Genomic DNA, 24,819 nt, shown 5'->3' on the forward strand with positions numbered 1-24,819 from the left:
CATCTTAATGGCAGGCAGGATCAGCACTTGTGGTTAAATCCATTGCAGCAATGAGTCATTAAATCTGCCTGCATATGATTCATACTTGGCTTTTTAAATTCATATTTAGGACAAAAATTGCAGATTAACTGTGGATGATACACTTGTAGAAACTGTTATGTGCACTGTACTCCAGGTGATAGCATTTGCTTTTGTTATCAGGTACAGTTGATGTGGAAAACTCTTCTGTACCACTTGCCCTTCTGTATTACTGGGATTTCATTTATATGTGGTTGCTACAAGTATATACAAACTTACCCATATCATCAGCAGGCTTGAGCTGAAGTTTATCTCAACAGCTGTGTAATTAATTTTGGCAATGTAGTAGCTTGCCTGAGCAGTGTTTGGAACAGTAGTTGCATCTGACTTCTGATCATGATGATAATGTCTCAAATAATTTGTTCAAGCAGAAGCCTTATCTAATACCTGTTGTCCTGTCTTTATCACCTAAGTATTTGTCTTTCCTCTGCCCCACTGCTGCACATGTCTCATCATCTGTTATGGCAAAAACCCATGTCAAAGACAGACCCCAAATACTTTTCATACTGTAAGCAGTTTCTTTTCTCAGCTGCTTGGAGTGTGAAAGCCCTCTGCCTTGTTAAATAGGGCACTTGCTGTTTCTCAGAATGTATTTTTATTTACCTTTGTAAATCCAGTGTCGTATACCTCAGAATTAAACCTTGACATGAGAAGAAGGATGTTCCCTCTTTTCTTTCCTCTAACAGAGGAAGCATCAAGCTGGTATCATGCTGGTATCGAGTTTCATTGAGCCTCACAGGTCTAACAGTCTTTCCTGCAACTTTGTTCCAACACACTTCCAACGCAAGAAGAGTAAAAATATGTTTATCACAAACCAAATTTAGAGCAGTTGCTGATTGTAATCAGATGTTTTTAACTAGAGTCCTTGGGTAGATGTTTGTGTTCTTGCAGTATGGCACAGTGTTCTCTGGCCTGATTCTACGCTTTGCAACAGCAAGCTGCAAACTTTCATAGGTTTTGTGCACTTGTCTGTCATAGCAGACAAAAGAAGATGCTTAGTCTGAAGTTAACATTTCTGCTAGCTATTTTAAGGCCCCTGTTGCTGACTATATATCCAGCCTTTTGACAGCTACGAGAGCAGTGGAAGTAAGGCAGTGTTACCATCAGCAATTCTGCTGAAGAAAATCTGACTTCGGATTTGGAGATGATGGTGGTGCAGATTTAAGCTGTAATCGCTTAGCTAAAAAGTCATAAACATTGTGAACACTTACTACTTAAAATGAAAACACAGGCCTTGAAGTCATACTGTTGTACCCTGTCCCTCTTTATCTAATTCCCTCAACTCAATGTGATAAAATTTTACCTTAATCACTTCTGGCAAGGGTCTCTTAATGCCTTGATTTTCCCACCAAAAAGAGAGAGTAAGGAGGTATAGGAGCTTAAGATACAGCAAAGGACTGACAGCTGATGTAACCTTATTTTCTAAGTTCATATATTCAGCTTTTAATGAACAGTTAGGAACAGGCACATTAGCTTTATTTAAAGCATTGACATGTGGAGTTCTTTAACAAATCCTGACAGCAGATGAAAACAGATGTACCATGAACATCCCCAACCTTGCATGTAATTAACAATTATTTACATGTGTATGACCTACTCTAAAATGAATATGGTAATATCCTGCTCCACAAAGCTGCTCTGGGGACTGTGTTCTCTGGCACCCTGCATGTGTTGTGAGGACAGGGTTAGCTCAACAGCCATGTGAGCATGTTCTGAAGAAGTGCCTTTTGTGCCTTTTGCAGTTTGATGCTCCGCTGCTGCTCCAGGAAATAGCTGCTCAGGCTGCAAGGTCAAGGCAGGAGTGTGGACAAAGCACTAGTGGTGAACGTTTCTTAGCTGGGGTGGGGGGGGGGGTCAGAAGGTGGGGCTGTGTCTGAGCCTCTGAAAGTCACCTTTTAAATCCTGTCCACATCAAACCTCGTCGCAACCGGAGCTCCCTTCGTTCCCGGGAAATAGCTGTGCAGGGCCACGAGATGGCGTGCACTAGCTTCTTTCTGCTAAATTTACAGGATAAGACTCAGCAACGAGGGTGGTTGGTTCCTGCCCCCCCCACCAGCAGCAACTGTAGTCAAATGGATCCCAGCTGGATGCAGAATGATGATGCTTGGGAATTGTAAAACCAACTGATCTGAAGGCAGAAATGGGCTGAGCTTAAGCTATTTCTAAATTTCAGAATTTTGTTGCCAGTTTGCTGACTGAAGTCAAGTTAACCATGGGACTGGGTGAAAGTTTTGAAGAAAGCAAATCCTTACAGGCAGGGACTTGTTTGAGATACTGTAATGCTAAAGGAGAGGCCTGGATAATAGTTCCAACCTCTCTGTGATCTAAGTGCTGATTATGGAATTAAGGTGAAGGGGTTGAGATAAGGATCAGGGATGTTTGATTGTGGCACTGTGTCTTCCCTGATTATACACAGGCTTTGTCTGTACCAGTCAAACAAGTGTTCACAATCACTCTGTAGCACAGGGGTCTAGCTGGCACCAAGCTCAGATTTTTTGGTTCCTCACTTGGACTTAGACACCCAGAATCTGTTTCATTTTTGATTTGAATCCTGGAATGTTAGGCAAGAATTAAACTGCAGAAGTGTTTCTTTATTTTTAAGTGTCTGTGATTCATTACTAATTCTGATAATTCTACTCTGTACATTCGTCATGGTAGTACCAAGGCTTAATATATATTTGTGTAGTCCAGCACAGTGTCTTGCACAGTGCTGCACCTCCTAGTAAAAACCTGTGTAAATTAAAATCAGAAAATTAAAATATTCAAACTGATTTCCCTGTAATATGGAGAAACTGGGTTTTTTTAGCTACAGTCAGAGCTAACACCTGCCACAGCACAGTTTTAAATCCTAAAGTGCAAGAACTAATCTCAAAATAAACCAAAACCAAATCCACAGCCTCAGTCAAACAGAAAACTTAATTTAGCTCATGTGAATCTCCAGCACCTCTGCCCTGCAGCCCTGGTGAAAGAGTTAAAGGATAGTAATCTGCCATTTTATGGAATATCTAAGAGATTTGCAGATGGTGGCTAGAAGCTACTGAGCTGTGCCAGGAACAAACACCTTTTCCTGAAACCTCCATTCAGGTTTATCCTTAGGCCAGCGTGCAGTTAGCAATTCAGAATTTTACTTGTGTAGATGACTGGTATTTCTTAGGAACAGCCTGTGCACATGATTTCAGTTTAGTAACAAAGTTCTGGGTTTGTGCATGTGAAACTGCATCAAGACTAATGAGTTCAAAGGCTAGAAAATGGCATGTGGGGACCTGCTCTGGGTGGAAGGCGTGAGATGTTGTACGTGATTTTGTTACTTTACTCACAGCAGGAGAGTGCAGTCTCTGTCCTCTGGTCACATGCCTGCCTCTCTGCTGCCCTTCTTGCACCTGGAAAGGAAGAATTCTCTCCTAGGAGGAGGCTGCAAACATCATATTCTCAGCCTTGGAACTTTTGTCCTACAGGATCAAAAGTTATGTTTCATCCTTAGTTGTGCAATGTAAAGTTTTTACTCTCTTTGAACTGTTTTCTTTGTTAGGTTCACAGTTAATCCATCTTAAAAGCTGCACTCCAGTATTGCTCAGCTCGCCCACAAGAGAGCTTCAACAGCCACAGAGGTCAGGATCACCTTGGGCAACCAGGAAAGCCTATTCTGCCAACAAAACAACATTTTAATAACAATCCTCTTGTCTGAGAGCTGTTTGCTCTGCCAGCAAGTGGTTGCATATTCACATATTTTGTTCATAGCCATTGCACGTTAGGTGAGCTATGAAACCCCAACAGAAGCTGAAAACATAGGAAACATGAGTGAACTCAAGCTGCAAAACCCATAGCCAACATAGGCTTGCTAGTTATGTAAGAAAAGCCTGGAGTGGATGATTATAGTATTAGCAAAAGCAGCACAGAGCTATGAGCTTTGTGTCTGATGAGGGGCACTGGAGGTAATGGGACTCACCGAGGGTGGGCTCGTTTGGACCTTCTGATGTGCAGAAAGGACATTATAGCACTGCCCAGGTCCTGCTTCCTGAACACATCTTTTCCCACCACTCCAGAGATCATCTGCAAACATCCTCTGCCAGCAGCTTTCAAGAACAAACAGTTCATTTCAGTGATCTTGCTCCTAAATGAATGATGGAGACAAATGGCCACTCTTCAGGAAAGCCCACTACATTCTCTCAGTTGCCATAATAGAAATAGCTTCCAGTTCTTGGTACTGTACACAGAGAGAAGACAGACGCTTCAATAGCAAAGAGTTCTCAGTGACCATTTTGCTGCCATCTCACTGTTGTCTTTCAAGCTGATTTCCCCTGAAATTCTGTTTAGTGAGTTTTCAAAATGGTCTTTAAAATGAAACTGAAAATTTTAAACCTCCCATCCAGTCATTTCAAAACCAGTCCATTGCACTGGTTTGAAGCTGTGCACATACCATAAACAGTGCTTATACACATGAAAGAATCATGGAACTGAAGTGCAACTTCTTTAAGAAACATCAGAACTTGTAAACAAAAGTTGCAATTTTTACAAACAGCAGCTCAGTATTAACTGAGTCATCAGTCAATTATTATCAACTATGACACTTAAAACTAGAACTGTAAGAATATATATGAACAGCTATTTCACAATACAGCTTATGCCCTCAGGTAAAAAAATATGTGTTCACATGAAACAGGGATCAGAAAAAGTGTGGTCTCAGGCAGTAACACTACTTTACTAAGGCTCAGAAGTCTGACAATAGGAGATGTTTTTGTAAATATAAACAGTAGTTGGGTAAATCCTTTAAGAGAGCAACTACAACTTACAACTTCTAAAAAAAAAGAAAGCAACTGGAAGTATTTGTATTGCCAAATAACATGCCATGTACAAGAAATTACTGAATTTGTGAAACAGTTACCTTTGTTTCAAAGCTGCATTTTTATTTGAAACAGGTTTCTTACCTATCTCACTAGTGAAACAGGTTTCTTACCTATCTCACTAGTAACACCTCTTTAGAGAGAAGACAAAAAGGGCCCACAACCCAAAACCACACTTGTCTGGGCACTAACTGTTTAATAATGAAAAGGAATTTACTGTTCATAACCCAGTTCCTGACTGTTTTCATTCCTGACTACTAAGAGTAACACAAATAATGTACTTATGGATTGCATTGTGCTTCAGAATATTTTTAGCCTAAAAGTATGCATCAAAAAGGAATAGAAAGACTTGGAGGAATTCATGGTAAAATATTAAGGACTGTGGGGAACAGAACTGAATATTTTTCAAACACTCCTTGGAAGCTGCCATATGTCACTCACATGCAAGCCTACTCATGCAGCATCCTTACCTGCAGATATGCACTGCTGGAGTTCAGTGTAGGCTGCAGCCAGTCCCTCATCAATTTGCAGAAGGACTTGTGTCAGCCTTTACTCCTGTCTTCACAATGCCTACTTGTCAGTCTACAAACTTCTGCCTCTGACAAGTCAACACCCTCCCTCAGTAAGTACATTACTAGCTCCTGCTCAAAGACTTGGTGCCTTGGTGGTTGCTGCCATAACCAGCACTACTGAGGTAATAATTCAAGATGAGGTCTGAAAGCCCCTCAGATTCTTGTCCACTTTATCATCTTCCTTCCCTTTTTCTCTCTTCACCTTACCCTACCTGTCATTTTTAGATTGGACCTTGTAGTAAGGCTTCAATGGGTTGGCAAAAACACAGAGAAATTTCTTGTGATGTATAGGAAGAGAGATGGTGAAAGAGAGCTGTTAAAGGACAGATGCCTGTCTTCTCACTTATCACTGCATTTGGCACTCTGCTTGGCTACTCCATGGAGCAGAGGGGTCCTACTGTCACCTCTTGAGGGGGATTCCTCATTTACCATCCTCATTCAAGGAGTGCCCATGCATTTTCAACTGCTCCTCCTTGGAACTCCCAAGAAAGAAGTTGCCACCCACATCCAGTGCCTGGCATGCTCTGCACACTCTGGTCACCCACCACCCAGCTTGTGCTCACCTCAGAGCCCTGCAGCTTCTGTGGAAGGTGTGGGCTGGCCTGTGAGAGGATCCGAAGTCAGTCGGTGGGAGAGAGGCACTGCCCCATGCCCGCCACCAGAGACACCACACGCTGTCGCTGTGAAGGCGCAGCAGCACTCTTCCAGGTCAGGTCAGCCTCTGGAAGCAGCTTGCTCCGCCCACACCGTTATGCGTGCTGGAGGAGAGGCACCACACTCCCTTCAAGGAGAACTCTTCAAAAGTATTAAATGAAAATTGTTGTTATTGGGGTTGAACTTCAACAACCTTTACAACTGATTGTGATGCTGAGTGAAGCTCATGAGCACAGTGCAGCTCCAAGTGCAAGGTCTTTGCTCCTAGCCCCATATGTGCAAGCAGAATATTGGCTGTTTAAAGAGAAGATGCACTTCACTAGAGAAGGCTGCTTGATAAGTCCTGTACATATCTCCTTATAAAGACTAGAGATGTGCTTTCTGAAAGAAATACAGTATTTAAATTGATTAGGCAAATAATAAATAATGCCCCCAGCCTCCTGTCTGCAGCAGTCTGAGAGCTGGGCATATGGCACCATTCCAGACCACATGGCGGCCAATGAAGCAGAGCTGGTGATCATTACTTCATTCACCTTTAGCAGGAAATAAAACATCTGTTTAATCCTGACAGTGGGACTCCCCAACAGTTAAGCTAAGATGGTTCAGAAGGAATATAATTGAAAATTATGTTTAAGGCAGCAGAAAGCAGTGATAAGACCTCCATTTTTTTAAGTCTCCAGCCTCTGACACTTTGCAAGTCATAGTTTTTTTTATGGCTGCAGACAGTCAGGACGTCTGTTTCACAGCTCAGTCAGAAAGAAATCCTGCTTTTGAAAAAGGGCATCTTTTCAGCAGGAGTCAGCGGACAAGTGGCTGTGGCTCTGGACTGCTCACAACTGGAGCAGCTGTACTTGCTACTGCTCTCAGTTCTGGTTGCCAGTGGTGTTTTCTCAATGCAGTTCAATCACAAGGCAGCGTGAAGAGCTTGAGCACAGACCATTACTGTGAAAAAGCAGCAAGAGCAGACACACCATTCTGTGAAATATATAAGCAGATGAAGGTATTTTGGGGGTGCAGAACAACTTCTAAAATTATGTGTTCCCCTGGAAAGTTAAACCCAGTATTACTGACTATCGGTCAGTAGCCAGAGGGCTGACTGAATAGCCTAGCTAGGCAATGATGAACAGGAAGTACAGCTGCAAATCTCACCTTATGGAACAGCAAACAGGGCACTAAGTAGTGAAAAGACACAGTCTCCAAAAGAGACAAGGGTATTTAAGAGGGTGACATGGTCAGAGTGGTCCAGTGAAACTGAAGGGAAATTGAGACCAAATGTTCATAACAATTCCTACGTCCCAGATTAATCTGCATAGCAGTCTTAGCAGGGAAGTGTTCAAATCCCCTTCCAGAAAAGGACAAAACAAAGTCTTGGGTTCAGCAACCCAAAGGATAAGTCTGTGCTGAATTACTGGACTATGATGAAAAACATTTGTTGTTTTTGTGGGATTCTTCTCACTCTATCCTCTTCCTATCCAGCAGAGCTTACTCACAGACACTGTAGTGCTCCTCTTTGAACTCTTTTGGCTCAGTGGGTGGACAGGCATTTGGTTAGTGGTGGTCACTTTGGAGGGAGGAGGGTTTGAAGAATCTTTACAGAGAACAGATTCCATCTGGCTGCAAGTACTCCCACTAGGATGTGATGCACAACGAAGTCTCATGCTCCTGAGCACCCCTGTCAGCCAGTAAACAGAAGCACCCTGGCATGCATGGCAGCACTGAAATGTACAGGCATAGTCATTGTTGTGCCACCCCTCAGGAAACAGCTGATCTTGCTGCAGTTTGAAACAACGGATGTGGCTTAAACCCTCAAAAAAAAAAAAAAAAAAAAGGTATCAACTTGAGGCATAATTAAAAGGAGCCTGAATCCAACCAAAGACAAAACTGAAAAGCAAAGATGGAACTTTGGTAATCTGACTTTGCCTATTGCACCCACTTCTTTACTGGCTTTGACTAGCTAAAAAAGCAAAAAAGTCGAGCCCCCGCAGCTGTGGGCAGCTGTTGTCCTTTCCTCAGAAATATAATCAGCTATTGGCACAGAGCTGAAACAGAGGCTGCTGTTCTGGTTATGGGCTCAGAGCTACTTGAGTTGGGCAAGACCATTACCATCTTTCACCCAGACCTGCTGCAGTGTGCCCAGCTCAAAATGTCACCAAAAGTTCCTATGCAAACTTCACACTCCTGGATGAGCTGGAGCATATTCTTGAGAAGGAATTCAAGCTTCAGTTAATAGTGGTGCATTATACACCTACAACTATTAAAACTCTTACTGTTATTTGTTTCCCTCACTGAAAAAGGTGAACTTTTCTTCCCCATTATGGTCTTTGTAAAATTGTGTGAATTTTTTTCAAGGGTACACTGCACAAAGATTGCCTTGCTTGACTGTTGGCTACATGTTCACAGGTGTCTTTGCTGTCAGTTATTGATGCTATCAAGAAAGCAGCATCCCTTAAAAGGCTTCCAACCGAATTTTAGCTCCAGGCCACATACTTTCTCTCTGCAGGGTAGCTTTTACCAACTAATCTCACTGGAACAAGAAGGCTTTAAAACTAGGAAAAAATGAATGAGGAAATCAGTGATACCAATTATACACCAAATGAAGATAAGTCCCTCTGTCTCATTAGCACTGTTTAATTATGCTTGGATTTAAATTCTAAATATAGTTCATACAAATTCACAAGGGCAAGTGTTTGCTTCCCCTGTTGTAATCCTCTTCACATCTAATACTCCTCTCTCCTGTGAGATCAACAGTTTTAAGGACCTGTCCGTTTGAGTCACAAATAGAAAAGATGCTGACACTTCATCACTTACAAGTGAAAAATGTTGGTTAAGCAATGGCTTATGTTTTACATTTGCACTGCTGTGAGAGCCCAGAGGTCTCAAGAGACTTCTCAGCTTCCTGTGCTGGGTCTGTGTGTACACGTGGAGTGCCTGCTATGGGTTTCTATATTCTTAACAAAGCAGAGGCAGTATATTTTCCATATGCTTCTTGTTGTGACCTATCATGATGTTCATTATAAGCTCTCATCAGGCTGAACAAAGGCACTGGACCAGGTGTCAGGAACGTTTATGCTTTTATTGTACAGTTGCCATAATTGTAGCAACCACTGTTCAGACTAAAAAGGTATTGGCTAACAAACCCTTAAATTCTTGCAATAGGCTTCCACAAAGGTGTTGGCTACACAAGCCCTTCATTTTGTACACTTTACTAAGTTCTCAACTCCCACAGCAAACTCATCAAAGGGGCTGTCACACAAGCCACAACTGAGCTCCCGAAGCTTCCCACTCCCATAATAAACTACAGTAATCTGTGACTTCTACCCAGGGGTTCAGCTGAGAAAGAGAGGAGACCCACTCCCCTACTCCCTGAAGAAAATGCCCCAAGACAGATCTCTGCTCACTGAGAAGGAGCCTATGCTTAGTCCCTGTGCAGAGTAACTGTCCAAAATGTCAATGAGGATGTCCTCTGTTTGAGAAAGGTGGGGTTTAAACAAGCACTTCAGCTATTCTAAAAGGAAGGAAAGGGGCAGGGAGGAAAGATGCAAAAGCCTGTTTTCCTTCCTGGTCTGGTTAAAAATTCAGTTAAGAAGCTGCATCTAAAAAGACAAAGACTTGAAAACATCATCAGCATTTCTAAAAGCACAGAGTGCAAACGTGCTCTCTACCACAGACTTAGTATTTGCTAATCCTTTATCAGTGGTTTCGTTTGGCTCAGAAATACTATTAATTAATCAAGCCACATATAAAAACTATTGAGTGAGAATTTTACTGCCTTCAAAACTAAAGTTTATTGCACTTATGAAAGCATCCTCTATTGGTGCGTATCAGATGTCATTGCTTAGTCACAGAGTGCAAAGCCATTTGATGCTCAGTGTCACCTCAGATTTGTGTGTCCAAAGGATAATGAACATACATGCAGTATTAGATTTGAACTTCAGATACTTGAATTCATGCAGCTTGTAGAGGAACTACACTTTAGTAACCCTGGGATATGGAATAATTAGAACAGCAGGTTCTTCCTCCATTAGTTTAGTCAACAAATGCTTAAAAATGATGGTGAGTTTTCCTAACTCCTACCCCCTAGAGACAATCAGGCAGAAATGGCACTGAGGGCTTATATGCTGGTAAGCACCTAAATCTCTGTGGTGGCTGCTGTGATTGTTGTTTCTTGGAAATTTTGGTTGGACTCTCATGCCAGGAGAAGGAAATCATTTGTGCATCTCCAGCAAGATGCCCACACACTAAAAATTTGAGAATACTGTAGGACAGCCAGCCAAGCGTCCCCATTAGGAGAGGTGCTCCTCATGAGGGAGAGCCAGTGAGGCAGAGCCCAGCTGTGGGGGTAGGCCTACCTCTGGGGAAGCCCTTCCTCCTCCAGGGCCCGGGGAGCACAGCCTGATGTGAAAGGAAAGGCCTGTCCTGCAGCAAGCTAAGATGCTCTCACTTCCAGAAGTGTCCCCCCCTTCTCCCCACAGCCCAAGTACTCATCCCCACTTCCCAGTGCCTGCAGCCAAGGCCAGCTCTGGGCCCAGGTGAGGGGTAACCCAGCTAAAAGAGAGAGCTGCCTTTCCCCTGAGATAAGGAAAAAAACCACCAATCTTTACAGTTTTCGTCATTAGAACCACGTCTTGTTGAATGTACTACCTACATATTATGATTTTCATTTTATCAATATGTGAAAGTATTAATTTAAGTGGAAAAGAATGAGGGTCATTAAAAACACAGGAATCCTGACAGATGATAAAGGATGACACAGGAGTAATTCTTCTATTTTATGTATAAAGGTTTTGTCAATTGGATGGTAGGACAGTAACCTTTAGGATATGGTAATTTTTTAGATTTTAATTTGTTTGGGCTCAGTAATAAAACTAACCTGTCAGCTCTAAGAAGACAACTTATGAGATCAACTCAGCTCCTGATACATTCTTATATAACCCTACAAGCAGCATGAGGATTATGTGGTATCATATAAATGTATCTGAATTGACATTTAACCAATGGAACAGATGCTCCAAATCCACTATGGGCAAGTGCAGTTTGCCAACTAATGGGTTACTTACTTGTCTTTGCAACAGAAGGGCATGCAGGGAAGGTACTGCAGTGCTCAAACCAGTGAGGGGAGCTCAGCCAGCAGCCAATGAGCCACAGCTGCAAGCCTGAAACAAACAATTTGTGTGGCAGTTAGGGTGATTACGTCTGTCTTTCGTGAAGGAAGCTCTACATTATGCAAATATGCAAAGCTGTGCAACAGCTCTTCATGTGGCTTTTTATAGGGACAAATCTGGGGGAATGAAAGGAGCTGCACCATCTCGCTAGGTCAGCCCCGTGTATGTGACTGTTTGGCAACTCCTGTTCCCCTGCTGTGCTCAACCCAAGGGCAGAGGAGGTAGATGGCAGAATTCTGGGAGCATGGGGCATCTTCTTCTTCTCTGAGTCCTGTAAATCTTTGCTAGTTCTATCAGTTTTAGTGGAAACTGACTTTCTACCAGGGAAGGCAAGTGAAGATCTACTGGATCTGCTCACAAATGCACAGAGGAGAGCAGCTCTTGACGCTCTTTCCCCCAAAGCTTTTGACAATGCTAACAGACAATCAGCTTTCATTCCAGGACTGCTAAACCCATGAGTGCCCCAACAAGTTTAGACACAAAACACAAGCAACCATCTCTCCTGTCTTTGTCTTGCATTTTGACAACTCTTTTCTGGAAGCATTAGTGGGATATGAATGGGAAAGAACTCATGCTGTAAAACACATTTCTGTATATTAAAATAGTGTTTCTGAACACTATTTTAGGCCTGCACACATCACCTCACTATTACACTGATTCTTACAGGAATCCTTGCCATCCATCCAATTGTTAACCACTGCACATTACAGGAGAAATCTTCATTTCATTCCCCACATCATGTACCACAGCTGCATGGTGACACGGTGGAGCACTGCTGGACACAGCACCAGCTGCTCTAGAAGCTGCAAGGCCAGTGTCTGAGGGCTAGAAAATACATATTAAAGCTTCACAGGACTTCTTTCTATAAAAGCCCCAGTTCCAACTATACCATTGCAGAGAAAGGTGTGCAGATCATATATAAATTTAAGTTAAAATTCATTTGAGCAATAGGAGACACATACTGCCAGATCCTACCTAAGAGTACAACAAAGTGAAATACAATATTTGCATATACTATATAAAAGGCATTAACTTGTAGATGTGTGTGGCATTTTTATCCTTTCAAGTAGAACCATTAAAAAAATAAGCCCATGCTTGTACATCCAGCCAATGTACTTGACACAATGCACTGCCTTTGGCAAAGCCATGTAACACTGATATTTTAAACTATCATAGTTCTCTACTAGTGAACATTTAGAAGAAGCTGGTTTGTACATGTCTTTTGTCCTGAACTATAAATATTTCAGTATTCCAACATCAAAAATATTCTGTTGATTCAGTAAGGTGCTGTCAGGCCCTTCTAGGCACTGAAATGCTGGACAGTGCTTACACCTCTGAGCTATTGCTGCTCCCAGACCTTACTGAAGACAATAACTCTGCTAAGGATTGTCCTTCCAGTTTTGGAGTAGGGAGTAATTGCACAACCCCCCTGGATATCAATACAAAAAACAGGAAGCCACAACCCCAGGCCACCTGCAAAATGATTCAAACTTTGCATAAAGGTAAACAGGTTTCCCAAGGGACTTCTTGGTTTTTACACTGTAAGTACAACTGCAAAACTACAGAAACAGGAACGGGCCAGGGGCATGGGGCTGAAGCCATGGCATTCTCTTCCCAGGAAACTCTTGTTCCACTGGTCTGCAGAGCTATGCTCTGCTCAATACCATGACATAGCTTTCATATGAGAGCAAGAAAACATTTCACTTTGCTGGCTGACCTGCAGATCTGCACATCTTCTGAGGACACAGCAAATGTGGCTTTGATTTCCTCCACTGTTTAGAGACAAAGTCCCTGGGTATGTTTGAATGGTGCAGAGAAAAAGATACCCAAAGATTTGTACAAGGGGATTCTGAAATTGAAACATCCTGTAATTTCTTAATGATACCCAATTAGCTCTCGAGACACTAGATACAAAGTAAGATTTTTAGGGAAAGCATTTTTCCTTGATTTACACACAGAATTTTACTAGCTTGGGAAACATTGCACAATGAAAAGATTGCAGGGTGACTTGATTTCTTCCAGCAAAAAAGAAAAATCAAATTTCTCCAACAGCAAGTTTCTCAAACATTCTATTAGGACTTGAATATCTGAAATTATTCTGCAAGAACCTCAATTATTCAGAGGACAATAATCTTAATTTCAAAAGATACACATGAAGTTCAAAATTAAACACATGGTGACTGTATAGAAAGTGAAGCTCATGTACTATATATGGCAGAAAATTGGTTTTTGTGCCACAGTGCCCAGGACTGGAAAAAATAGGCTTGAGGTGCGGTAAAAAAGACAGGATGCTAGGAAAAACTAGAATAGATCACTTGGATAAGTAGTTCAGCCATCACTAAGAGGCATCTTTAAGAATAAAGGTGGACAAATTCGTCAGGATAAGTACACTTGAGCCAAACTTAGGTATTGGAAGAGGTTAGAGAGTTTTTTAGGGATCCTTACCTAGGAAGCTTTAAGGACTGAGTAAACCCTGCTTTTTTTGTGGAAGGGGTGCTTAGAAACACCTGGCCTCAGTTGGCAGGTAATGCCAGACAGACCCCCAGGACGGTGATTGGGGAGCTCTGTGTATCTCACTGGACTCCTTTCACCAATCTGTGATCACAAAGACATGAGATTTCTGGATAATTCATTATTTCTCTGAAAAATATGCAGTCTTACCTTTCCTACAAAGGCAACACAGTCCTCAGCTCTACAGTCCATGGCTGCCTGGACGTATGATCCAGGCCTCAGGAAGAATTCACCCCCTGGAGCCCGTGGCAGGCTCATGCTGGGACCTGGCAGTGCCCTGGTCCCTGGATGGTGGCAGATGGACACGCTGGGCTGGCTGGCACAGTGAGTGTGGGGCTGTGCAGGGGAAACACGGCCAGGCCCTGCTGCCCAGCACCCCTCAGCTACCTCAGAGTCCTCACTCTGGCTGTAGCTGATACGGAGAAAAAAGAGTTTTTAAAAGTGCAGTAGCAATTGTGAGACTCAAGTACTTAAGGCATTGATATAAGGACACTCTCTAACCACACTGGCTCCAAATTTTGAGGCTCCCCTGTCCTGGTACACTGCCCAGGTCTCTACCCCGCCAGGCCAGGCTCTCCAGTCTCACTTCCCAACGCAATATCCCACTTCTGGAGAAGAGCACCAAGTCCTGAGCGCTGTTTGAAGGACAATAAAAGACCAAAAGACACTTCCCACCTTGCTGGCAACTCCACTCCGTCGCCGAACCGCTCCTCCCACACAATGCGGCTGCGGGGGCGGGGCTGCACCCGCCCAGCCGAGGCCCCGCGGGCCGCAGCTCCTCAGCCTCGCAGCTCCTCAGCCTCACAGCCCCAGCCCCCGCCGGGCCGAAATGCCGGCCACGGCTGAAGCCGGAATGCAGGGCACGGCTGAAGCCGGAATGCAGGGCACGGCTGAAGCCGGAATGCAGGGCACGGCTGAAGCAGAGCGCTGCTGGGGACCTGCATGCATCCCTCCGCAGGCCGGATGTGCCGTGTTCTGCCGGGCCGGGCTGGTGGCCCCGCCTCAGACCTGTGGTTTTTCTATAATCCAGAAGACATCAAAGCTGGAGCAGGAACACGCAGGATCCTTCAAATTGCAAAAGGCGCTTTCCTTTTCGGAGTTGCTGATTTTAAAGGGCAGTCACGGGCTCAGCCTGCCTGGCGGGCGGCAGCAGCGCGGAGCTGCCCGGGCCGCGCTGTTCCGCTGCCTGCACGGCCCCCAGGCATTCCCCGACTTCCCGCCAGCGTCAAAAGCACTTTTCAGAAAGTCAAAATACTGACCGGCCTTCACAAAATAAAACCACATTTTCCACTATCCAACGTATTTTCACGTGGTAAAACCATCAATTCTATTTCAGTTACCAACATGCAGAATAAGAAGGAATGAAATTTAATGTGAACTTACAGCTATAGCACATTCTTCTTGAACTCTGCACTCAGACTTGTGCTGTAGAGAGTGGAAAGGATAGAGTCCCAGTATTCTGTCTGAGTCTAATTTTCTAATAATCCTATGAGCTAATGTTATCCCACAGCTCAATATTTTAAAAAGAACCACTGAAATACTTACAAGTTGTTAGTGTGCAGTCCATGCAATCAAATGAAGTTTTGGTTACCTCATCATGACAGATGTTTTAAGTTTCACAAATCTTCCCCTTTCACCTCCAATGTTACTTAATTTAATTATTGTATTATTGGCCTTTTGTTTGTAATTAAGAAAAGTTTGCTTTAAATATTTTTGTGTTGCTCACTGATACGGTTATGTGATTTGCCCTATGCTGAAATGTAAAAGCACACAATGAAAACCTTGAAATTTCAACTGCCTGTTGTTTATTACTGTTTTGGCTACATTCTCTACAATTTCAGCAGCATTTTAAAGAGACAGTTAACATTTCTTTATATACAATGAAAACAAAATGGCTTGCAACATCAGAAACAAGAGCAACAGTTTAACTGTACAATACTAAATGAAAACCTGTGGTAATACAGCCTCCTCTTTCTGCAACATGGACAAAATTACATATAGGTATTCAGCATCAAGAATGGGATAGTAAAAAGAATATTGAACAGGAGAGAGATACACTGTTCTGAAAAATAAGTTTCTACCATACAAGGCAGTTAGAAAATGTTTCACATTTTAAAATATCTGTACAAGCCACAAGAAACATTTCCTTGTTGATAGGAACTTCCAGAAATAGAGAATAACCATGAGCAACTTCTACATCTATAATCAATGCGCTCTGCAGGAGGAGAACGCGATGAACGGACTGAAAGAACTGTACTGTAAATTGCCACCACAGATCTGCTGTACATGCCTTGATTGGGAACGCACTGCCTCTGCTCCATCTCTCGCACAGCTGACTCGCACCTGAAGGAGGTCATTTGACTCTTGTAAAAGTAAAAGCAACGTCATTTAGCAGCAATTAAAAGCGCCTTGAGGGAGACTTAAAAAAAATACAATATCCAATTAGAAAAAGCCATACTTTAAACATTTGTACAGGAATAAGTGGCTGAAATTTAACTGAAAATGTGACATCTGTACAACAATTTACAGTAGAGCTAGAAGGGAATTTATCATTATTCCTGCATAGAACATTATACATGACCTGTTTGCATTTGGTTTCATACTGTTGCTTGCTTTTATTAGAAGCCTGGAAGGTTTCACAAGTTTCAATACCACAGCAAGTATAGTATTTTTAAAAAACTGAATGGATTTCAAAATTAGCAATCTATTTGAGAAGTAAGTACCAAGAATTCCGTATCACCCTTCCAATCTAAATTCAGTGGAACACCAGCACATTTTTGGAGGTACAAGCTCGAGTAGCCAAATAAAATACTCCAAAATTTTGTTTGAGAAATCTGATGCCGAACATTATCTTTCACCATCTCACATTCCTTACTTTGGTTTTGAAAGATCAATGTCTTGGAAAGATGGCAGTTCATTTACTTCATAACCAGGCACAAATTTTTTCCTGTGTTTTCAAATTTGCTCTTTTATTTAAATAATGAAAAACTACCCTTCATGTTAGAACTTTCCAGTATCCACCAAATGTACTTTAAAGTATTAAAAAGATTATTTACAATGTTCCCCAGAAAAAAACTAAAAACCTTTTCTTCAGTTTTAAACACAGTATACCTGTTAGTTTGTGACAGGAAGTGTCATCCTTCATCCTTCAATTTTTAACGGTGTTTCTCAGAAGGGCACATTTATTCACAGTCCATGATCCACTCCAATCATACCAATGACACTATGTAGGAGGACGTCAGTCTGAAAACACTGTTATCAAACTTGTCCTGTGTAAAAACACTCAAATGCTTTCAAGCTCAAGTCTGCATCTGAAAACTAAACCAAGGTATCATCCCATTCCTCAGCTGGAGAAATTTCAGTACGAAATAATGCTTGAAGTAGGTGGTGTAGGGGATGCTGCTAGGCCAGTCATATGCAAGTTTCCTGAAGAATTTGATCTCCTCATATGAGGGAGAAGATAAGGATCATTAGCCAGCTGGTGGACATCAAATCTGTCCTCTTTTCGGTATGCTAAACAGCGTCTGATAAAGGCCTAGAAAAGAAATGCAGAAAGTTACAGTAACACTCCAAATACTTATATTTGCTTTCAGGCAAATAAGCAAGTCCTCCTGGATAAACTAGCTTCTAAACAAATTATTTTTCTAAAATAATTCATTTCAAATGACAATATAACATTTTGCTGCTGAGCCCACTGAAGAACTATAACATTATGGCTTAAAGAAAAAAATCAGCAAATTAATTGGCTTCAAATAGTCACACTTCAAATATTTATTTCTATGTTTAAGAACTATATTTACAAGTAGCACCTCACCTAATTAGATTTTTGCATGTTTTATGCCTGAACAGATGAATAAAAACCAGGAGCAAGTGTCAGAGGATTGAAAAAGGAGGCCCCTCTCCTTTCTCCAATGAGCTTCTAAAACCATTGAGTGGGGAAGAATATGTGGATGATGCAGAGACAGAATTTCAATGCTTAAGCTGACTTTGGAAAACAAGCATTTTCACACGTGCCATGAGAGGGTATAGCAAAACATGAAATTGACATTGATGGTTGCCATGCTCAATAGGCATTATATAAAGAATATTTAGGAAACCACTACCTTGCTGAAACTCTCCTCCCATGAAAAACTCAATCATAGCAGCTTAAAATTATCTAATCGATTGAAAAACTCTGTAGCTAAATTCACTATGTCATACCTACATTTAGGTCCATATGACCTATGCCAATCATTTTAGGCTGAAAGTTTCTGTCAAGTTTTATGTCTAGCACACACAGAACATTTGGTCTCCTGAGAGCCTGGGCTTCAACATTTAATGATAGAAAATCCTTATTATTGCTACAGAACTGATTAGCACATCATTACTTAATTTAGAACTTAATTTAAAAGAATTACATATGTCTTCTTTGATAAATCTGTTCAGCTGTTTGGTCTTTGCTCCAATTAAAATCTGGAGATTAAAGGAGAAAAATCTGTGATACAAGTTCCAAAGAATCATGCTAGAATTTACTTCTAACACTTGCATATCCAGCATGAACAAGGTACAATATAAAAATCATGCACATCTGTTAGTAGATATTCACATGTTCTGGGATATGACAGATTTTAATCAAATTCTTCACAATAAATCCTTCCAAACAAATGAACTGTAAACAGTTATTCTCAAGACCCTCAGAGTAACAGTTTGTGTCTGAAATGTTTTTAAAATACTTCACAGTTTTGTGGCACTGTAGCCACACTAGTGTGAAGCAAAGGAGACCACTGCACGAAACAGGAAACAGTGAGGAGGATCAAAGGACAGTTACAGTCTGAAAACTAACAATGTCATTTGAGGTTCCATATTTTTTTAATCTCTGTGTTTTCCAAATCAGAATTTCAGTTTACAAGCTGTTCTTTTCCAACTGCCAGGCCTACAAATCTGAAAAATAATTTGGATTCTACACAGTCATTGTAAATGGTCTACATTAAGTTTGTCTGAAATTGTTTTATAGCATTTCCACCAGAGAATAATTTCTCCCACTCTCTCACAGCTATCATGACAATGGTTAATATGAGTGGAGAATACTGGAAGTTTATTTTAGTCTTTCAAACAAACAGAGCACGCAAATCCATAGAGAATGCAAAAAATTGCCAATTCTCCATGCTGAACTGTCTACTCCTTCCTAACATCCTCTGTATAAAAACTATTAATGACAAAGAAATGCAAAGTTAAAAGACACAGATATAAACTCTTACTATGTAAAGGTATTGGTAACATGATGTGTGTTTGTCAGCTGCATTCAAGGGATAGTTGTTTCAAATGCCAGTGAGAAACCAACAGCAAACAAAAACCTCAGTCAAAAAAAACCCCCCAATTCTAACTACAATTCTTCAACCAGTTTTTCATAACTTTAACTGTAAGTCTCTCACTAACCCTTCTCTTAGAAAATATAATTAACAGAAATATACCACCACTTGTAACAGCGAGTTTATGTACCCAAAAGACTTACTTTGTTGGGAAGTCACTACCTCTAGAAATATGTTTCTTTTCCTTTTAATCTTTAGAAAATGAATCTTAACATTCCTAAATTTTTGGTGTGTCCCAAATCTAAGTATGTTTAACTAGTTGCTGAAACTTGAAAAAGCACTCTACTATCTTGGCTTTTTTTTTTCAAAGACATCTACTGCATCTGGTCATGAATATATCTTCCAAAAATTGGGGAGAGTTTTTGCAAGCAAGTAACATATAATATTTTCTTCCACTTTCACAGAACTGGATTTTTGTTACAGATACTGACAGTAGTAATCATTTGTGAAACCGCCTTAATCTGTTTCTGAATAGCCAGTCTGTATAGAGGAATTGACACCTTTGTAGCAGAGCAACTATTTTGGCTGTCTTGTTTCCTGAATCAGCATCAAAATATCCTCTAGATTCTTAATCTCAAAAATTCATGTTTCTAAACTCAGATTTAAGTTAATACACACACACTACAACCTCTCAAAGGAAAGAGAATTAGAGGTCATATCCTTCAGGCACCTGGTAGTCAAGTAGTTCTTCTAGCCAATAGGACTGCAGAGAATAACATCCACTACTTCCAGAAAGAGCTTGCTACTGTTAGCAGCAGCATTTCACAAGAACTTCTAGTAAGACAGCCTGAATGAGACACATAAGGTCCTCTGAGAAAAAGTAAAGCAGACCATTTTTGAGGTGGCCTAATTAAAAAACACTTGCAAATTTCTGGAATATATATATAAATATATATATATATATATATATATAGTTTTGCTTTGAAGTACATGATTTTGAGAAGTCCCAGAATAAGACTGCTTAAATAAAAACATCCACATACTAGCTCTCAAGTAAGTTTTTCTACATAGTTATTATGTCCTACAGCATTCTTGGGTTAACAACAATTTTATAGCTGAATCCTTCAAGACGAAAGTTTTGCTTAGAGATTATAGTAAAAGTTACCTTGGCTTCATTGCTTACAACAGGTTTGACAGGGAATTGAACTTCTGTGGCTTTTAATATTGTATTTTCTTGTAGGATATCCTGCTGTGATTGATTGTGGCCAAATGGCTGCAAAACAAACACATGATTTTCTTCAGGAGATTTATCCAATTACTTTGATTTCATAAATATGTATCCTATAGTAAGTTGTTGCAGTGTTAATACAAACTGACAACTATTCTGCAAATAAAAAAGTTACAGGCAAGATTTTCTAATATTTTGTAAACTCAATGTACACCACCAAAAAGTAACAAAAGTAATTTTCCATGTAGGTTCATGCCTTTACAGTCTAGTGAGAATAGGAACCTACTCCAAAACTCTTTAGATTTTCTAAAGCTTTCCTTACCTTTCTACCATAAAGGCATTGGAAAAAGATTACTCCAACTGACCACACATCAACCTTATTAGAAATCTTTGGTGGCTCTTTGCCAACTACAAAACACTCTGGAGGCAAGTACCTGGAAAACAAAACAGGCATTTCAGTCTGTAAGTATGGCATCACTAGAACATGCTCCATTACCAAAGTGTACAAACACCTCACCTACACATCTCTGAGCTTCTGACAATTGTACAGCTGCCCTACAATCTGCATTCCAACACCTTGCAACCCACCAAAACTGATATTACAGTTTCTATACAGTTAGTCAGATAGAGGGGGTCTATCTAGCACAAGCACAAATACAAACATTTTTTGCCAATTATCATTTCTTTTTAAATTGGGACCCCAGGTTAAATATGAAGCCATCTATCAAAGCAAGAAAAGACAAAAGCCAAATAGGGCATTTTACAGCAAGACCTGCAGATATGGCTTAAAGATCCTTTAAGCCAAGTTTTTAGTAAAAGTGGTAACATTACCCAGAGGTGTATATGATAGACAAAGGTGATTGTTATTTCTGTCCCCATATTCTGCAGAAAGAGAACTTTACTTAATGAAAGTTGAGGAAGGTCCCATGCCATTCCTGAATTACAGAATAACTGATGAAATGAAACTTCCTTTAAAAAGCAAACAAAACTTTCCATATGTATTAATTTAAGGGCAGTCAAGTGTTATTGACTGTAATATTTAAAATTGAAAAATGCAAAACAACTATTAGGGCAACTACAGAACAGGCACTCTGTTGTCAACAACATATAAGACTTGAAGAGAAACTTTGAAGAAATATTTGTAGAAATAGAAATAGGCAGAAAAAAGGAGATAAAAATGCAACAATTTTAAACAGTATCACAAACTCTCTTCTGGAACACTTGTTTACAATTCTGATTACATCAAGACAAGTGATCTGAAAGTGATACAAATGCAAAGAAGGTTACTAAAATGATCTGAAGAATGGATAGCCTACAGTTCCGAGGGGAAAAAAAGTGAATGTTTCAAAAACACCAAGGTGCGAGTACTAGGAAGGGGCCACAAGCTACTTGACGGAGCACAATGTTAGCACAGGAACAAACAAGTATAAACTGGCCACAAATATACACAGTCTGCAAATTAGAGGATTAGATTTCTAATGATCAGAGAACTGAGGTTACAGAAGACATTTCAAATCAGATTACTGGGGCCAAAACACTAGCTAAATTTAATATAAACATCTAGAAGTTTACCAAAGGATTATATAACCTAACTGCCTGGGAAGGCAGGTAACTGAACCCAATGACTGAGGAAATCCCTTCCAGGGCTATACTGCTGGCAGTTTGTGCAATGTACTCTGAACAGACTCATTCCCAACCTCAAACTCACTCTAAGTTTTTCCCTCCCTAATGAAGATTTTGGGCTCAGAGAAAGCATGAATTAAAAATGCAGAGACTCATCATGAATCTATAATGATTACAGATCTTTTTTTACTTTTAAGTTTCCAGCACCACCAGTGCCTGAGGCATTCTAGATGAAATCCAAAAGCCAAATTTTTTCTGCTATATATTCCTAAAATAAAACATTTAAACTGGTGTTTAAATAGGTAAAGCATTAAAAAGAGTAGCAAAAGCCTAACACTTCTAAAACGCTTCAACTCAAGTAATCATTTTCTCCCAGCATGTGCGCACTGGCATTTCCTTTCCTAAAAACTCTAAAGGAAAAGGCAAAAAATTTATTACATCCAATTCCTGAATATGGGAAGAGGTGCAAAGCAAATGGGAATGACACTGACTTCTCAGTAGAGCAAATGACTTGTAACAACCTGCCCAGTACAGGATTTCTAATCCACCCACCCTGACACAGCCAGCACACACCCAAGCTGAAAGAGCTACTCTGCCATGAAGAATCTGCATCTTTAGAGATTCTAAAAGCAGATTTGCTGTAAGCAATCAGATGCTTATTGTCATACCTATGCCTTGGCAGCTGTAAAACTCCAGTGTTTTGGATGAGCATGCAAGTACACAAAAAATAAATCACAGCTGCTGGGCTGTCATTAATGTTTAGGAAGGAAGAGTGAATTCTCTTTTGTCCTAAAGACATTACCTCTTGGTAATACCTGTTCTACAATTTCCAAGTACTAAGCACCCACACCTAATCATCAAGTATCTCTGTCAAATGTCTTCAACCAGCAGCAGCCAAAGAAGTAATACCTGCCTCTCTAGAGGTTACCATGTGTCTAAACTACAGTGATCATATCCACATTTATTTATATATACATACTTAAAAATAAATAACACAAACTCTCTTATTTTACTTGTTAGGTTAGATTCTTCTAACATTTGGCAATATCAACATCACAGTACTGCACAAAGACCTTTGCCATCCATGTTAACTTTTTTAGTCCTAGCTGTCTCTCTGAACTGGCTTTATAAGACTACATTTATAAAATCTGAACAATGACCTGAAGTCTAAACAGCAAAATCAAACCAGGGCTTACCAGTAAGTTCCTGCTCCCTGTGAAGTTAAATCCATTCCATCCACCCCATAGCTATCATCATCCATTATTTTGGACAGACCAAAATCAGTAATTTTTATTTCTCCACATGCTGTTCCATCTACAAGAAGGATATTACCTATTCAGGGGAAAAGAAGAGAAAAATTACTTCAAAAAAGCTAACAAAATGCTTTATTTTCAAAACCATGTTCAATTTTCAAGAGCATCTAACTTCATGAGGGTATGTGACAAGAGGGTACGTGACAATTTTACAGAATCAAAGACTCAGAACCATAAAACAGCCTGGGTTAAAAGGGACCCATGACCAAACCCACAGCCTTGGTGTTATTAGCACCATGCTTGAACTAACTGAGATACATTTACATAATCTTTACATTCTCAGCTCTAGAGTAACTTGACTATGACAAGTTTCTGTGCAGTTTCAGCAACTCTCTAGTTTACCATGATGATCTGAAATGGCTCTCTCATATGGGAGCTGGTTGGACAGCAAAGAAACACCAAAACGGAGTGAGGAAATATCAGAATGCACCCATATACCAGTTACAAATAAGTCTCATCATTTTTCTGCCAGAATGAACCCTACGTTACAGTTTTCACGGTTTGCATATGCCACAAAATTGTGCCAAGAAATTGCTGCAATCCTACAAATCTTACTCCATGGGTTAAAGTTGTACAAAAATTTCTTGATATAAAAATTATTTGATGAAGTTCCTCTGAGAACAAAAAATAATGAGACTAAGGATACATACTGTACAATTTTGTAAGACAAAATAAACCTGTGTGAACAGTTTATTACAGAACAGAAAGCAAACAGCCTGGCACTAAGAATTACTTTATAAACCCCATACTTGGAAGTGTAGCAGATTAAAGCACGTGAAGGATATAAGCATCATTCATGCAAGATGGTAAAACAAAGACAATGGAATCAAGACAAATACAGTTTATAAATATATTTATTATTCGTTGTAAAGAAAACTCTCTGTAAAGTCTTGTTTTGGAATGCTTATACTGGGTTGCTGAAAGTGCCTGATTACAGGTTTAAAAAAAACATATGGGAAAAAGTAATTACACATCAGCATTCCACAATTACCAGACAGGATTGAGCCTACTAATGATCTTATCTGTTTATACTGCTAAGTACCAATGCATGTCTCTATTAGCTATATGATTTCTTCCTACAAATTCAAATCAAAATAATGCAAAAAAAGTTGTAGAAAAGTTGTAACAAACATTTTCCATAGAAAAGGCAGATGATTTTGGCAATGAAATTCTGAAGAAAAGTACATACTTTTTCCAATTGTTTGCAGTAACCCTGACACACAGAAGATATCTCTGGCATTTTCAGGCATGAATTACAAACAAAATAAAGGATAAAAAATAAATTACATTTTCAGTCATAACATTTCTCACTTACCTGGTTTAAGATCATAGTGTATAATAGGGGGCTTGATCTCATTGAGATACCGTAGTGCATTTACTATTTGCATTACAATGGACCTAGCTTCTTTCTCTGACATCAATTTATGTTGCTTGAGATAGAAATCCAAGTCATTGCCTTCACAGTATTCTAAAACCGTGCAAAACCTAGGAGAGAATTTAGAGACACAAAATGAAAGAAAGGATCATACTGCACAATTAGAAACAGACA

General features: G+C 40.3%; 1 protein-coding gene and 1 long non-coding RNA gene across 4 annotated transcripts in view; both read right to left on the bottom strand.

The window, feature by feature from the left end:
* Nucleotides 1-14: 14 nt before the first annotated feature.
* On the bottom strand, nt 15-14,936 carry LOC108961710 (uncharacterized). Of its 2 annotated transcripts, XR_007777972.1 has the most exons (6): nt 14,494-14,936; nt 11,203-11,298; nt 6,055-6,286; nt 4,025-4,189; nt 3,396-3,458; nt 15-2,075 (listed from the first exon to the last, which is right to left on the bottom strand). It is a non-coding gene; the product is annotated as an uncharacterized LOC108961710 (long non-coding RNA). The 2 variants fall into 2 exon arrangements; XR_001990070.3 differs by having other exon boundaries at nt 15-3,458.
* A 664-nt stretch (nt 14,937-15,600) lies between these two features.
* Nucleotides 15,601-24,819, bottom strand: part of TLK1 (tousled like kinase 1) — a 66,148-nt gene continuing 56,929 nt past the window's right edge. For both annotated transcript variants that reach the window (XM_050976879.1, XM_050976878.1), the window contains exons 17-21: nt 24,586-24,755; nt 23,154-23,289; nt 20,657-20,768; nt 20,272-20,379; nt 15,601-17,353 (exon numbers count right to left, since the gene is read on the bottom strand). In XM_050976879.1, the coding sequence (XP_050832836.1) occupies nt 17,177-17,353; nt 20,272-20,379; nt 20,657-20,768; nt 23,154-23,289; nt 24,586-24,755 (703 nt within the window). In that variant the 3' untranslated portion in view covers nt 15,601-17,176. The remainder of the gene's footprint in view (nt 17,354-20,271; nt 20,380-20,656; nt 20,769-23,153; nt 23,290-24,585; nt 24,756-24,819) is intronic.

This window comes from Serinus canaria, chromosome 7 (assembly GCF_022539315.1).
Source record: "Serinus canaria isolate serCan28SL12 chromosome 7, serCan2020, whole genome shotgun sequence".
Lineage (NCBI taxonomy): Eukaryota > Metazoa > Chordata > Aves > Passeriformes > Fringillidae > Serinus > Serinus canaria.